Raw genomic sequence first — 17,392 nt, 5'->3', positions numbered from 1 at the left:
GCGTAGGGCGGTTCACCAGCATCGAAGGGTTAAACTAATTGCAAGTTGGGTTCGAAATGTTATCTTTCCCCTAATTTTTCTAAAATTAATATACTAATAAAAATAGGGTTAAGTTCGATTCTCACCTTTTTGAGAGGCAATTAATCAGACTGTCCCCTCCATGATTGTTCTATGAATGCCCAAAAATCATCGAGGATAAATAATAAATACAGCAATGACTAACCACACACATACATAAAACAAGCTATCTCGTTTCTAGACAATCAGTGCTTGAATTACATATATGTAGCATGATAAGAATTAAAAAAGCAGTCGCCGTCAAGGAAACAAGTCCTGGAGTCAAGCCCCATGCACCCCAGCTGGCTATGAGCTTGATGCCCTTGAGTGCTTCAGTCGCTATCAGACAGTTATATACGCCTTCCCTTATCAAGATTCAAAACCTAAACCCAAGGGCAATAGGATATCCATTGGAAAATTTCCAACTGATGGATTTGGCCCATGATATTGTAAGTCTGGAAGTGCGATGCGTTCCTCGTCATCCTAGTACAAATGACTTTTGCAGGTCCTTTATTTATCTTGACAACGAGGAACTATTCGGACCTCTAAACGTTGGCCACCATATATCAGCTAACCTGGTTAAAAACATTATCCTGCTAATTCAGAGAGGAGGAAGGAGATCATTCTTCAAAAGAGCAAGTAATTCTGAGAATTTCTATAACCTAGATACCAAGTTATTATACGTGGAACTTTAGCAGGACTATCTAGGATTGATGTAATATTTTTCTGGATGTAAAAATGTGTTCCTCCATCAGTCATGAGGCACTATTTTATTTGAAAATTTCCTTTTTGTATCATAACTTAAATGATTCTTGGGATTCTACCCAAATAAACTGGCAAGATTTTTTATTTGAGAATTCTGAGAGATGCAAGTACCCCAGTGATTATCCTACAAATTTTCCCCAAAAATTAAAATTTTCAGGGAAAAATGCTTCTTCATTTCACAGAAATGATTATTCTACAGGTATGGGTATTTTCATCTTCAAGAGAGTTTTCTCAATGCATTTCAAGAGGTGCTCCATATCTCGGGGAAATAGGTCTCCAATGCTACCGATCCGAAAGCTGTCCGATTTCGTCACTTTTCCAGGATATATGAGTTGACCTGCAAAAAATGAAAGCAAGGTAATTAGACAAAATTTCAAAATATGCATTTCCATAAAATATTATCATTTGACATATCCTCTATCCACTTTCGATCTACTAAAAGAAAGACACCATGCTTGATTGAAATACTTTCAGTTGTGCAAGAGATATCGAGCATCGTGCGACCAAAAAATTGTTTTTAAAATAATTGAAAATCAGCGACAAGTTTGAGGCTGAGATAATGAAGAGGCTGAGATGCGAAGATAGTATACCAGTATTAGAAAGCAAACTTGACAGCTCGACAACTAGCTTTTAGGAGCCAGCAACTATCCAGTACCACACCAGTAGCGAAAATAGGTGACTCATCGAAAATCATGGATGGGTATCACTCTTGCTAGCCAACATTTTATTTCTATAGAACACAATGCTGGTAAGATATCATGCTAGGGACAACATTCCGCCTTTCCACGGAAGTATCACTTCAAATGGGCTTTAAATGACTGAGGGAAACATTCGTTGAGGACTACTCTCGTGCAGGCTTAGAATTAGCAGCATAATTTATCTTCCCGAAGAATCTGTGTTGCATTAGGATTCTAAGATTATAAAGAGCAATATCGCATGCATATCTTGTTCGCTTCTCTTTAGATTTTGGTATATCATATGCCCTAAATAAAGGACACTAATACATTTCTAGTGAAGGCTTCCACGTTGAGTAATTGGTATGATCATGTCTTTTGGGCTTCCAATGGGTTGTTTAATGTCCAACCTGAAGATGCTAGTGGGATTTCTGGCAAAACTGTCGTCATCAGACATCAAATAACGTGGTGGAAGCTCGGAAAACACAACTGCAGTACATAATGCATGTTAAAAATTAAGCTTAAATAAATATCAAGTAAAATAAATTGAATAGCTGATAGTCACAAACGAATCTTACTGACCTTGGTTACTCAGCATCTGGTAAAACTCCTCGAACTTAAAATTTGGGTGCTTGGGATAGAGGAAAGATGTGATGATGATGCTCAATTTCTGATGCGGCAGCAATGTTTTGAAGCCAAGTGCCCGCATTCCCTCCTGGATAATGACGCTGTTTTTCCTATACCTGAAATTGGAAAGCGACAAAATAATCCTGGCATAACAAAATATTACCGACTGTATTAAAATTTAGAACTATCTGGTCTAGGTAAAATTTTCTCCCCTTCGCCCAATGATTTTTTTTATAAAATCATACTGGCAATATAGATTCCAGAACTATAGAAGAAGAGATGGTATCATTTATGGCAATGATAGGTAGTGAGGCTTACTAGGCTCCACGGTAGATGGATGCTCATGAGCCAACGATTCTGAAATACATAGAGGCGTACTAGGGTGTTTTTCTGGAAAATGGCATATTTCTTTCAATTTATTCCTGCGCTATTCTTATGGTATATTTAGGTATGTGTTAGAATCATGTAGGTTGTTGTAAGGATTTCACCTTCTTAATTATGTAAACAAGTGATATGCAGTAGCACTTTTTAAGTTGGCTGGATAAAGTAATGACGCCTCTTATTCTAGAAATCGATTTCAGTCAAAAATGTTTTTAGTCAATGACAACATTTTCAATCACATGTATTTTTCTATGCTCACCACTAATGCAAAAACTAGTTATCACTGTGAACATTGGGTTAGACCATGGGGCGTTTAACGTGACTCGAATTTACTGTATATACATTTTCGACAGTACAGACTAACGGATAAATGCAAGAGTAAAATTACACAACAGAGACTTTTTGACATCACCTGAAATATATTTCACTACAAAACAGTGAAATTTATTTTAATGAGAATACCACCTAATAGATGCGTAGAGCCAAAAACCCAAAAACAGGAGTGCCATTCCCTGCTTGCATGAATTCTTTATCTAAATATGTATACTATTTTCCAATATATTGGTTAGAAAATTTATTCCCATAGCAAAATACAGCAGTACGGAAAAAAATTAATAGAATTATAATGGGAAAGGGGGTCTGCACTATTAGGAAAGAAGAGATGAGATTTTTGCAGCGCAAAAATGAAAGAAAAGTCTAGCAAAGAATCTGTAGCCAAGCATTGTGTGGGGGTGTGAAAAATGAACGATTTAGAAAGAGGATGAGATTTAGTTTGATAGCTTTGAGAGTTCGGCATGTAAGAGAAGGAGAATTGACAATGGGAACCAAGAACAATGAACTTTTAGATGAAATAAAAATGAGACCGAGGATGAATCGAGTATTTATGGGAGAGGGATGCAGGAAACTATGATGGAGAGAAGAATGATGGGTGAGTGGAGAAGAGGGAAGGAGAGAACAATTCATAGATGAGGTGAAAGGTAATCGCCTTCTTACAGAACTGAGGTAGGATATACGGTTTGGGAAAAAAGATATGATTTTAATAATTCTTACGTCACAGGCAGGAGGAATAAAGGCCCATGTTGGGCGTGAGTAGGATTTTTTCGCGTGGGTTTCCACAGAGTGCTGAAGTCGTCCCCCTATAAATTTAGTCTTCTATATGGCTGATTATGAATTGACTGAATGACCTCTGAGGTACTGTGGTCTTCTAGGCAATTTTCGTTAAGAACAGGATAATGCCGACGGTGGGTTATCTCGACCCTTTCCTCCCTCTCCTTACCTCTCTATGCAAATTACCTCTGAAGTTGATTGCCTTCTGTGAGTACCATACCATCTCAATTCACTTTTTCAAACAACAACAATGATTTTCAAGACTTATTATTTATATTCCCAGACATTCAAGATGCAATAAAATGCCCAGAGGTTCTAGAAGAGTGGCCAAGTTGTACCATCGTATTCAGAGCTAGTCTAGACCCCCACCTCTCTCTTCGTCCGCAGACGCCACCTTCGGCCGCAAGTTCCCAGAGCGCCTTCCGCAGGGCGAGCAGTGCGTGTGTGGGTGGTGTGAAGCGGAACTGCCCATTACCCTCGAGGCCCTCCAGCTGATCCACCAGGTCCAGACTCAGGCTCCGCGACCGTCCTGCCCTCACACCACAAAGTTCAACATGAGAAGTATAACCGAGAACTTCAGGCTTGACTTTGTGAAACCTCTCCATATTGGAAATAAAGGAGTAAAACTTTGTCAGGTTCACTATTAATATAGAACCTGACAAAGTTTTACTCCTTTATTTCCCATGAGAAGAGTAATTATAATTCCAAGATTTCCCAAGTTTACTTATACAAATCGGATACAATAAAAAGGTTTTTACATCGGCCGAACTAACCATGTAGGTCTTTCAATTGCATGGTCTAGAATAACATTAAAAAAGAAGAACTTTGTGCTTTCACATTAATATTTATTCACGACCATGGTTTCAACGTATTCCTGGGCTAATGACATGACGAACTCTTAGGCCTCTCTCTCACCTGAACCATCCCCCCTCCACCTGCCATGCCCTCCCTAAGGGAGCCTCCTCCCCCTAACTTCTTTCAAACCATATGACCAAGTTCTTTCCCCCTCCCTCTTCTCTGTTGACCAATCCGTTCAACCCAGCTACCTTCCTCCCTACCCCTCCTAGCCTGGTATAAAAGGAAGTGATGAACCTCTGTAGAGTTCACCTGATGATGACGCCTAACGTTGAAACCATGGTCGTGAATAAACATTAATGTGAAAGCACAAAGTTCTTCTTTTTTAATGTTAATTATGAATCGCTTTCACCAAGTTACGCCTTCAAACGATCAATTTGGTATAGAATAGTTAATTTGTACTCAATTCTCCTCTCAGTATTGACATATTGATTGGTATACATAAACTTATTGCACAACTCGGCCTTTATGGGAGAAAAATCTGTCATGTTCTCTGTCATGTTCATGAAAACTATATAGTAGCCACAGACGGATACTTGCAATAGTAAAATTACTCAACATAGACTTTTTAACGTCACCTGAAGTAGATTTCACTTAAAGAGAGTGAAACTGTCTTTATTTTATGAATCTGCCGAATAGGGAACCGGAAAACCATGTGGGAGAAAACTTTAATGCCTTAATATTTATAAAAAAAAATTATGATTTACCACAAAATTTTATTTGTGGAATAGTAATACAGATATGTACTGAGAGCAAAATTGAATTGAAAATTCACCATATAAACACCCAACTTTTGCGACTTTATGGACAGAAAATTAAAATCGTTTTCATTTGGTTCATACATTCGTAAAAGTTCCATTCTATGAAAACCATTCACTCTGATGTAATTCATACCATGAACTCGTGAGAGTCCATTTTTCATGTGTCCAGGCCTTTACAATAGGTGAAACCAAAAAACAGTGACCTTATACGCTTCACTATAGAGGTGTGATCATTTTAGCAAAATTAGTTGTTGATTTCCATTCAGACTTCTTTAAATGGTAGATTACCTGTGATGATAAGGATCTCCCTTAAGAAAAGGGGAAGTGGGACATCAGCCCAAGATACTGGAGTTAAAGTAAAATCCATATCAGCATGAGTAAATTGATCAAATGAGTTTTTGATGGGGGCTCCTTAATCATAGGCACTGCATTTCTAACGAATCAATACCTTCAATCTCCCAGGCATAGAAAATAATTTCACCGTAAACCTATGAAGATTTTACCAATTTCACTTCATTCAAAAATTCGAGTTCGAAATATTGAAAGCCGAGAACTTTTAACTCAATTATTTTTCACTGCAAATTTTTGCGTTTAATTAATTCTTATGAACTTCTGCTTCTCGAATTCTATTCATTAGGCTCTGACTTTATATTATACTGACTGCAAAATCAATACAATAAGAATTTTGTGAGAAATTAACATTTAAACAAAGCTACCGCCTCCCGAGCCTTTAATGCATTTTTTCATCAGAATCGGGATATAAATATTTTAATGCTGTAATTAATCATTGATGCTATTGTAAAACATAGAAATTAATTATTCATTTTCCAAATCCAAAGTTCATTTCATTAGAATCGATGACTTACATTAAGATATAGCATTTGAAACTAAAGTCTATTGGCTTTTTCCACAGAGGACAGCAGCAGGGCTGATCCAAGATCAAGTCTTGGAAGGGGTAATTGACAACCCTAGGGACACCGGCGACGCGCGGGTTGCCTATTGATTGCCAACAATTCTATAACAGGCAATCAACCCATTTCAAAAGTATAGATACCCAAGTTTGAAGGATTGTAGTTAAAAGTAAACAACTCATCCGTCTTTCAAGACAGTCTGCATCTCAATGTATCTTATTTTATATTAGGTGGAGTAAGAGTATTGTTTTCCGAAAGGTATTAGACAAAAAGAGAAAAAGTACCCATTTTTTGGCACGTTCTGGGCATAATATAAGTCCGCTTTCTTCGAAAACTGAAAAAAAATATTTCCAAGAGCTTTGACACTAATAGCACTTTATCATACTTTTATAAATTCAATACCAAGATTTAAATTTTCCACCTGTGCATTGCACAGTGGTTGCACAGGTGCACAGCACTCTCAACATTTTCAGCGTGATCTCATAGTGGTTATAGTAGTGGAAATAGGAGTTTGCTTTTTATTGTATTAGCATTGTTTTCAATTTTTCTTTTTGGCACTCCCAAATGGCGAAAGGGCAGCAGCCTAGCTGGTGTAGCTTTCCCTGTCATCACATCACGCAGAGGTCCTGTTTTTACCCTCCTCATCAACAATCATATTACATCCTGAATGCATTGATTGCACAGCAAATCTAACATATCTTATATCAGGTGGTCTTCTCCCCAACAATTCTTCTGTCAGGGCATGATTGGAACCAATAGTGACAACCCACTGACTTACCTTGGCACTGCATCAGGACACTTTTCTTAGCTATGACAACTCCGAATCCCGGCACTCCTTGGAGGCACTTGTTAGCAGAGGTGACCAGGAAATCCACACAGCCTGCCTCGAAGTCGATGGGGATCGCTCCGAAGCTACTCATGGCATCCACAAAGAAGGTGGCCCCTGGCAGCATTGATTTGACCAGGGCACCAACCTTCTCGATTGGGTTGATGATTCCGCTACTTGTCTCACAGTGCACCATGGCCACCAGGGGGTAGGATGGATTACATCTCAGCTCCCTCTCCACCTACACACCCACACAGCAGATAAAACTTGAAATAATCTATAAAAGAGCAATTTCTTGATAGCAGGGACCAGGGCTGGCATCAGAATTTTATAGTGAAAAGGTCAAATCCTTTTGCCTAGAGGGTCTCTTTTCATTATGCAGCTCCCATGATTTCCAAGATTAGTCACCAGTTCCCAATGATTATTGTGAATGTTTTGTTAAAATTTAAACTAGAGTACCAGCTGGGAGAATGGAATCTAGGATAAATTTCAGGGTGGATTACCAAAGCAAGGTTGCAAAAAAGAAAAGACCCATAGGAGCGAGTTTAGCTCATTTTTCAGGTGGGAATGGTTGACTTTATTTGTTGGATGACTATCCTGCAAAAACCTGAACAACTCAAAATTAAGAATATTTCCTTCAATAACGCATTGCATGAGTATGGCATATTGATTTTGAAAATGATTTCATTATTCTATAGTTTTCAGCAATTTCTATAATGAGAGACAATTTTCAAGGTGCTCTGCCCAGTAAAACTGGCTTGAGAGGCAATATTTTTGCCCCCTGTCCAAAAAGCTTCCTCAGCATTAGGCTACAGGTATTAAATTTCAACTGGTATGCATAGGAGCGCCTGCGTGATGTTTTTTATGCACTTGCTTATTGCTAGTCTATGATCTTAGGGCTTATTCCCACAATTATAACAAGTTTTATCCACCCACTCAGTTTAAGTGCATGGGGGACTTCATGACTTCAATGGCTTCTATTATCAGCTTTAGGAACAATCAAGCAGCATGAGAACCCAAAAAATGGACAAAGAAAATGCATCCTAAAATAATAAATATGCATGCTTAACATGAAATTCCTATTTTCTGGGAATAATAGAGGGTACAGGGTGGTCACTACATACCACCCCATGCCTTCATTCTGCCACTGTCCTGGCTGCAACTTTTTTCCATTGTAATTATGAGTACATTCTTTCTCAACCATTGTTAACATTTTTGCATTTTGTTCACTGACAACTCTAAAAAGAAAACTAAAATTCAATATTCTTGCAATGGTCTAGTATCAGATTATCAGGGCCATCCAAAGACATCAGTGAATCCAGGAAAGTTAAGTCTTCCCCCCAACACTACCCCACCATCATGAATCCAAAATCATCGAAACCAACCCCTGCTAAAATGATTAACTGCCAACAATTCAAAATAACTTTGTTTTCTGAGCTATTTTTCCGAAAGCTGCAATTTAGACCTGAAAACTTCCCAAAATCTCACATGTTGGCCCTTGGCTGCTGGAAGAAAAAATTCAGATTACACACAAAGATACGTCATATAATAGTTATGATATAAATGTAAGTAATGTAAGGTTCTGCCAGCAATACTTTCTTCATTATAACCACATTAGTGCTAAATCAAGTCAAGACAAGTTAGTTAAAATTTAATGGCACTATAGTTGACTTGGGTATCTTTAAAAATGTAACAATTAAAAAATATATACACAGGACAATCTATGCATTACGTAGCCAAACAATTCTTTTAATATTGAAATGTCTCATATATGAAAGCACCATTTTTAAGCCAAGATATCATGCAGGAAAAATAATGACTATGAGATCCAATCATAAACAGTGCACATGAAGGAAAAGTAAATTTATTTCCATAAAATATGCCAAAGAAATAATAAAATTGTACTCACCACTGAAAGCTGTATCTCCGACTCCTCTGAGAATTGCAATGTGACTGCAGGTATTTTGGCAATCTCACAGATCTTTTTCATTCTATTTCCATAAGATCCATTGCTGATAATTAATACCTATGAGAGATATTAAATATCTACAAGGCCAGGTACATAAATGGTGCTGATAAAACATATAACATTAGTAAAGCTACATTAAAATCATCATATAATAAAGAGAGTATACCTGAAATAACAGCCTACAAGCTCCAGTGCATGCAAGCATTTGATAAGACATCAGCACATCATGATGATCAATAAATGAAATGAATTATTATCATGGCTTATAATCCAAAATTCCTTCATGCATTCATGAAACCTCATCACTGACATTCTCACCCATTTTCATGCATGGTAACTACTTCAGTAACCTGCAACATAACAAAAACCTCAGAAAAAGGTGGCATGCCATTTGTAATTTCTTCCATTTGGTTCAACAGATGAAACTTTTCTAACTTAACTTCGACAGGCAGTTTTCTTACTTATTTCTAATATGCATAAGTACTGAATACTCACAAAAATGAAAATTCATTCCTATTCACAGAGATCTAAGCTAGGGATCAACATTTCCACATACGTACCTCACATGAGTTATGGAGTGCTCTACCTCGCATAAGTGACAACAGAGAGAGTCAGGAGCTTTAATATCCCTAAAGACTGGCACGGGCTATTTTGTCGTTAGTCAATTGGAATAAAAATTCCTAGTGTATTACAAAAAAGACAAAACCCACAGAGCAATCTATTCCAAAATGAAAAAAAATCCAAAGATTTCCCATTGCATGCAATTTAACAAGGCTATAATGTGTTTACACATGATTTACAAATTTTTACCACTTCTTCTGATTATTCTCAAGTTTTAAAAAATATATCAAGCCTGTGACCATAAAGCATGAAAGCTGAACCAATAGCATTAATGTAGGGGCTGGAAGAAAATGGTGACATAGGATAAATTTTTCACATTTTTGTAGTATGCATAGGTTTGCAAGGTATTTTCATCAAAACTTAAAACAATATTTTTTAATGCAAGCTTTTGAAAGTCTTCCAATCTTTATTGATTATTTCCCTGAAGTACAACCTCCATCAATTTTGTATGACTGAATGCCAATGACTGAATAGGTACTATTATTCTCTCCCTCTCCCATTTTTATGAATACTTTCTCCTCAAAAACCCTTTTGGTTCATATAATTCCAACCTCATGGACTAGGCAATACTATTTGCCTTGATTCTCTAGAAATATAAATTTACTTGATACACAACTTGCCCTAACCACATCTCAATGGGCCTTATATGAAGCAATCATGCAGAGCAACCGAAGCTTCATTTTTGACAGTGAGTTTAAATACTATAGAAAAAAAGCAAAACGACACCTATCAGAGGCTTGGCTAATTCTAGAGCTTCCTAAACAATTGATATACTCCCCTATGAATTTATACTGATCAACCCTGATTTGATTGTCCCAGTTAAAATACAATTATAAACTGGAATCTAAGGTACAGGAGCGGATGCAAAAGGATACCCGCATTTGGTGTTCGTACGCTTCTGCTGCAAACCAAACATCACCAATGGATAACTTACATACCTACAAGGTCTAATCCAGCTATTTTCTATGAATTTTAGAGACCAGTACTTCATATGGCTCAATAATTTCTGTTTATAGTTTTATAGTTCATGGGTGTAGACAGGGTGGAGTTGGGAGAGTGACTGTTGCCGAGGGGCTGATTAAGATCTTTGCTTGGGGAGGATGGCTCAATACTAATAGAGATACCAGGGGGTAGGCAATAACTCACAAGGAAAACTTTAAGACAGATCTCCACTTAATGCTCCAATCAGATAATCTTTTCAGTCTCATCTATTTCATCTCTTTCACATTCTTTTTTTACCCGTTCCATAAATTGGTTCTGTAACGTCACGTCTTTGATGTTGGATGATGATCCTACTGTTTTTGAGTTTTATGCATTTATTTTTTAATTGTATTTTTGTTTGTATGCATGTTTATTTTTATATTGCTGTTTAGGGAGTTGAGGGCGCTATGGTGATCGGAGTGTAAATAAGGGATTGTTATGAAGAGAGCCATATTGGAGGCTGGAGAGAGAATAAAGCTCCAGAGAGTATAGAGGTCTATTATTGTTAGAGATTAAAAAAAGGGGTTGCGACATCACAGAGGTTGAAATTTTGGTGGCAGCGGCGAGATCCAGAATCGCTGAGATCTACAACTGGCGGTGTACCAAAACAGTGGACTACAGAAACGGTGGACTACAGAAACGGACGGACGCAGATTTGGCGTGTTCCCAAGATTAGACGGGCAGCGGATTCCGGAATCATCGTGGCGAACTACTCTTCTGCGGAATATTGCGGCCAACGAGAAAGGTGAGTGCCGGGTTTTGTGTCGGTAATTCGGTGGCAAAGGTTTTTTTTTTAGCAGGTAAAAATTTAAAATGGCAATCTTAGGGAAAGCTAAGAAGGAAGTATTAAGATATTTGGCTGAAGAATTAGGGGCTACGGTGAACGCTGCAGATAAAATCATCCACTTAAAAAAGAAGATTGTGGAATCACCTGAGTATGACGAGGCCTTGGTTCAGAATATGCTGGAAGCTTACCGGGAAAGAGAAGCGGAGGAAAAACGTCTGCAAGCAGAAGGGGAGGAAAAATGACTGCAAACAGAAGCGGAACGTCTGCAAACAGAAGCGGAACGTCTGCAAGCAGAAGCGGAGGAAAGACGTCTGCAAGGAGAAGCGGAGGAAAGACGCTTGCTAGCAGAAATGGATGATAAACGATCGGAAAGGGAGATGAGGAGGCTGGAAATAGAACTAGAGATGGAAAAATTAAGAAATCCTGCTAGAATAGTAGGTTTGGAAGGAGAATCATCTACTTCCGGAAGGGTAGCGCCAAAAATTGAGTTGCATAAGGTGATGCCCAAGTTTGTGCCGCAGGACACCGATGCCCAATTGTTTTTAAATTTATTCGAGGGTCAAGCAGGAATAATTGGATTAGATCCTGAGCAGTGGGTAACTCATTTGATTGCCTTGTTACCCCGGGAAATGGTCGAAGTATTAGCTAGGGAACCGAGTGAATTGCGACATGATTATTATCATGTAAAGAAAATAATATTGGCGAAACATAAATTAGGTACGGAGAAACTTCGACAGCTTTTTATGAATAGTCAGAAGCCAGTAAATTTAACGTGGAAGGAGTTTGCGTACCGTATGAGAACATATTGCGAAGGTTGGTTAGAGGGTCACGGGGTGAAGGAATATGAAGAATTAAAGGATCTGATAATTTGCGAGCAATTAAAAAGGAGAGTTCCGTACGAAATCAAGGATCATTTCATTGATAGATGGGCCAAGCTGAAGTCTACGGACGAAGTAACCACGTTGGTAGAAGAATATATCACCGTTCATGAAGAGAGGCATGGAGATAGAGGAATTAGGCAAAATACAGGAACTAGTAAGTCGGCAAATTATAAAGTAAGTAATTCCGTCAAAGAGAATAATAGTGAACATTCAGCATCTACCCGTGGCTTAGGACCGAATTTTCCCTTCCGTCAAACTAATAATTCCCATATGCAAAACTGGGGGTCAAATAACATGAAAGATCCAATCCATAAGGAATACGAAAAACGAGCGAGGAGGACTTGTTATATATGCAATTCTCCGTATCATTTTCAGGCTAGCTGTCCGAAAGTCAGAGAAAGAAATGGGAAGACTGCTAGCGTAAATTGTGTGGAGAAAATCGCCCAAGAGGACAACTTTACGGTTGAGAAGAGAGAGGAACAAGATGAAAAGGAAGTAATGAATGGACGAGAGGATATGTGCCGTGTTGAGAATATTGACACCGTCAAAAGGGAAGATACTTCAAGCGGACTTTTCCCTTATATGTCCAATGGATATGTCAATGGGCATGGCCTAAACATTTTACGTGATACTGGCGCATCCATAGATATTGTCGCAAGTACATATGTAAAGCCTGAAATGTACACTGGAGAATACGTTAGAGTGAGGACACCGTTGCAAGAGGAATCGGTATGTTTACCTGTGGCGGAAGTAGAAGTTGTGGGAGATTTTGGGCGTGTATTCTCTAAGGCTGCAGTAGTAAGAAGTTCCTTAGATAGAGGGTACTACATTTTAGGAAACAAAACTGCAGAGCTCATTGAGCGACAGAGGACGCAAGATCCTCAGCCAGAAATATTATACGCCGTTACGACTAGAGCTACAAAAGTGAGACAAGAGATTGAAGAAGAAGAGCAATTTACGGATGAGACTGGACCAACAGAGGAAGAGGAAGATGCGATTGAAGAACAGGATACTAAAGGGCCTGAAATTTTAAGATTGATGGGTGTGGGAGCAGAAGAGTTTCGCAAAGAAATGAGACAAGATCCGGATATTCAGAAATTAAGAGAAAAAGCAGGACTTCAGACTTCAGAAGGAGAAGAGTGCGTGGTAAGATATGGCTTACTATTAGTGAAAAAGTACGATCTGTTGAAGGAGCAAAAAGAATTGATTGTGGTGCCTAGGAAATATTGACAAGATCTATTGTCAACCTGTCACGAGTGAACAGTTTCACATTTGGGAGTCTCAAAAACCAAGGAGCAATTTTTACGATATTTCTATTGGCCCGGGTGTTATAAAGACATGGAGAATTATGTGAGAACCTGTGATCTATGTCAAAGAGTTGGGAAAGGCAGGGATATGAAGAAGAGTCCGAAGAAGATAGTACCGGTAATAGAAGAAGTGTTTTCTAGGATAAACGTAGATATTTGTGGCCCTTGGCCGGAGTCAGAAAATGGACATAGATACATTTTTACAGCAATTTGTAAGGCTAGCCGATACCCCGAGGCCATACTTCTCAAGAAGATTTCATCGATAACGATCATTGATGCTTTTTTAGACTTGTTTAGTCGAATTGGATTTCCTAAAGAGATTCAGTGTGATAACGGGTCGTATTTTGTGAGTGCATTAACAAATGAATTCTTGCATAGACTTGGGATACATGTGGTTCATAGTTCTGTGTACCACCCTCAGTCTAACCCAGTAGAAAGGTTACACCGTACCATGAAGAAGATAATAAGAATACAGTGCAATAGTTGTGTTGAGAAGACACAATGGGAAAAGGCAATCCCGGCGATGCTTTTCGCCATCAGAACATCGGTAAACGAAAGCTTAGGGTTTTCTCCCGCTGAGATAGTACATGGAAGAAACTTATGAATGCCTTTGACTTTATCATATGAAAAGTGGAAAATGGGTGACACAGCGGAGACTCAAACGCCGGTAGTGGAGTACGTCTTGCGAATTATTAATCGTATCCACAATAGCATGAAGATGGCCATAGATCAACAAGGAATGGCAGGAGCGAAAAGGAAGACTTGGTATGACAAGCGCGCAGTCCAACGAAGTTTCCAGCCAGGAGATCTAGTATTAATACTGACACCGCTTAAGACAAATAAATTAGCAATGTGCTGGAATGGACCTGGGATAGTCGAAAAAAAGCTTTCGGATACGAATTATATTGTAAAACTTCCAGAGAAAGGAGATCGTATGCAGGTATTCCACATAAATCTCTTAAAGAAATATTATCAGCGTGAGGAACAAGTTAACTATCTTGATGGAAAAATGATGGAAGAACCAGAAGAGATCGGCATGGAAATATCCGCTGTAGCTTCCGGTGAAGGAAAATCCCTTAGTGAAGATATTCACATATAAGAACACCTAACGGAAGAGGAAAAGGGGAAACTTAAAAACCTGGTGCAAGAATTCTGTAATATTTTTTCCGCTACGCCAGGGGTGACGGATGTAGTAGTCCATGATATCGTGCTAGAAAACAGTGAGCCGGTGAGACAAAGGCCATATCGGACGTCCCCCCGGCAAACCCAAATATTGCAAGAAGAGGTGAGGAAAATGATGGAGCTGGGTATAGTGGAAGAAGCAGAATCAGATTATGCTTCACCTATGATTTTGGTAGAATCGCCTCAACGAGATCCAAGACCCTGCGTAGACTACTGACGCTTAAATAAAAATATTAGGACAGAATATTATCCAATTGCCAACATTGATCAAAGGATAGAGACAGTAGCAAATGCGAAATATATTACGGTGATTGACCTATCTAAAGGATACTGACAAATTAAAATGACAAAAAGGGCTCAGAGATATGCTGCTTTTGTCACTCCCTTCGGTATTTTTCGTCCTCTGCGGATGCCATTTGGACTTAAGAATTGTTTTGCCATATTGTTTCAGCCTGTTGATGTCAAAACTATTGAGAGGATACGATCGATTCGCGCTACCGTATTTGGATGATATTGCCATATTCTCAAACATGTTTGAGGAACATTTACATCATTTACGTTCAATTTTCCAGAAAATTCAAGCTGCAGGATTGACATTGAAACCAACAAAGTGTAAGTTCGCACAAAGGAAAGTTAAGTACCTTGGTCATGAAATAGGCCGAGGTGAATTAAGGCCTGCAGAAGTAAAAATCATGGCTATTAAGGAATATGCTACTCCGACGACCAAAACAGAAGTATGAGCATTTATGGGACTGTGTAACTACTACAGGAAATATATCAGATCATTTGCGGATTTAGCCGCACCTATTACAAATCTGACAAAGGGAAGAATATGTGGAAGAGTAAATAGAATGGAATGAGGAAGCAAATACGGCATTCCATAAATTGAAAGAAGCTTTAACTGCTCAGCCCGTGTTAAAAGCCCCTGATTTTGAACAAGAATTCCTCGTACAGACGGATATATCCGAGAATGGTTTAGGCATTGTTCTTTCCCAGGTGGGATCAGATGAAGAGGAGCACCCTGTTTTATTCCTTAGCAAAAAGTTAAATGAGACAGAAAAGACATAGGACCACTGAAAAGGAATGCCTAGCATTGGTTTGGGGGATCAAGAAACTGCACTGTTACTTGGATGGAAAAAGAAAGTTCCGAATTCAGACGGATCACAATCCTTTAGTGTGGCTACAGACTGCTGCACTCTCAAATCCCCGAGTGATGAGGTGGGCTCTAATATTGCAAAATTATAACTTTGAAATCGAACACCGGAAAGGCAAAATGAATGCGAATGCTGATGCGATAAGCAGAAGTATTAAATAGTTGCCACTGAGTATCCGATACGGAGCCTGGTACTCCTTGCCGACTGGGATACTAACCTGGTGAGTAAGGTCGTGACTTGTCACGTCCTATACTCGTCTAGAGGGAGGGGGCAAGACTGTAACGTCGCGTCCTTAATGTTGGATGATGATCCTACTGTTTTTTAGTTTTATGCATTTATTTTTTAATTGTATTTTTGTTTGTATGTATGTTTATGTTTATATTGCTGTTTTGGGAGTTGAGGGCACTATGGTGATCGGGGTGTACATAAGGGATTGTTATGAAGAGAGCCATATTGGAGGCTGGAGAGAGAATAAAGCTCCAGAGAGTATAGAGGTCTATTATTGTTAGAGATTAAAAAAAGGGGTTGCGACATCACAGTTCAAAACAATGGAAAATTACAAGAACACTTTTGTCATACAATTTGGATTTCTGCATACAGTAGCCTGATTGCATCAATTGTCTGACAAAAGGCACACCATATCTTCAATAACAAAATTGTGCCAAAATGATACATACTTTTCCATTGCCAGCAGGTTGGAGGGTCTGAAATACTGACTCAACAGCATAAGTGCCACTTCCTTGCAGCAGTATGGTGGTGTAAATTTCTGCTGAAGCCTCTAATAAAGATTAAATGGAACTAATTTATTAATAATGTTTGTGCTTGATTTAAACTTTTTAGTTTGGTTTTAATCTAACACAAAAAATGAGTATTTAAATGATAACCATTATATACTTAGTTTCATAGTTTTGAGAAAATGAAAGGGTATCCGCTATATTTATATTCATCAATGCTGTAAGGTAATTTCAATGATTTTACCCAATGTTTAAGTTCTTTTTCAACATTACCTGCTATTTTCAAAATTTCTTCACGTACTTCTTTCACGATTACAATGAATTCAGTGTCTCTTGAACCCAAATCTCGCTGCATTGCTTTCTTAACATCGCTGCTAACGCCCAAGGGTCCCGGTGTAAAGAGTTTTTTCTCTGTTCCAAATGAAAGACATCAATAGTGCATGAAGCTCACCCAAAAAATAATATGATCAATCACTGATACTCACCCTGGAAATTTTCCATGATGTTTGGCTCTAGAATGACAACTTTTACAAAATTCCTAGGCCATAAGAGCCTCCCTCATTCACCAGTCAAAGGTCATATTATCTTTAAATTATTTTTTTAATCGGCATTACGCAATCTAGGGTCACGCAGCCGAGCAAGTACCTCCATGGTGAATTATTCCTTCAATAATAAGATAAAATCCACCAAATAATGAAATTTTTACGTTTGAATTCCCTGTATAACAACAAAATAAAATTTTAAGGACGTTACAAGAAGAATAAAAGTGTTATTTCCACAATCAGTCGGCTACTGTCATTTAAAAAGTGAAC

The 17,392-nt window shown here is 38.4% G+C and overlaps 1 protein-coding gene across 3 annotated transcripts; it reads right to left on the bottom strand.

Annotated features, from left to right (window-relative positions):
• Positions 1 to 886: 886 nt before the first annotated feature.
• On the bottom strand, positions 887 to 17,381 carry LOC124154186 (2-aminoethylphosphonate--pyruvate transaminase-like). 3 transcript variants are annotated; one of them, XM_046527750.1, is made up of 9 exons: positions 17,334 to 17,381; positions 17,066 to 17,243; positions 16,854 to 16,991; positions 16,524 to 16,624; positions 8,874 to 8,990; positions 6,917 to 7,205; positions 3,981 to 4,140; positions 2,079 to 2,239; positions 887 to 1,159 (listed from the first exon to the last, which is right to left on the bottom strand). In XM_046527750.1, exons 2-9 carry the CDS (start codon positions 17,079 to 17,081, stop codon positions 1,011 to 1,013), a joined length of 1,131 nt encoding a protein of 376 aa, XP_046383706.1. In that variant the 5' UTR covers positions 17,082 to 17,243; positions 17,334 to 17,381; the 3' UTR covers positions 887 to 1,010. The 3 variants fall into 3 exon arrangements, with proteins under 3 accessions (XP_046383706.1, XP_046383705.1, XP_046383707.1); XM_046527749.1 differs by lacking the exon at positions 17,334 to 17,381 and having other exon boundaries at positions 17,066 to 17,253; XM_046527751.1 differs by lacking the exons at positions 16,854 to 16,991; positions 17,066 to 17,243; positions 17,334 to 17,381 and adding an exon at positions 9,100 to 9,283 and having other exon boundaries at positions 16,524 to 16,622.
• Between the last annotated feature and the right edge of the window lie 11 nt (positions 17,382 to 17,392).

This window comes from Ischnura elegans, chromosome 2 (assembly GCF_921293095.1).
Source record: "Ischnura elegans chromosome 2, ioIscEleg1.1, whole genome shotgun sequence".
Taxonomy (NCBI): Eukaryota; Metazoa; Arthropoda; class Insecta; order Odonata; family Coenagrionidae; genus Ischnura; species Ischnura elegans.
The sequence above is the reverse complement of the archived record's forward strand: the minus strand, read 5'-3'. Positions and strand labels throughout refer to the sequence as shown.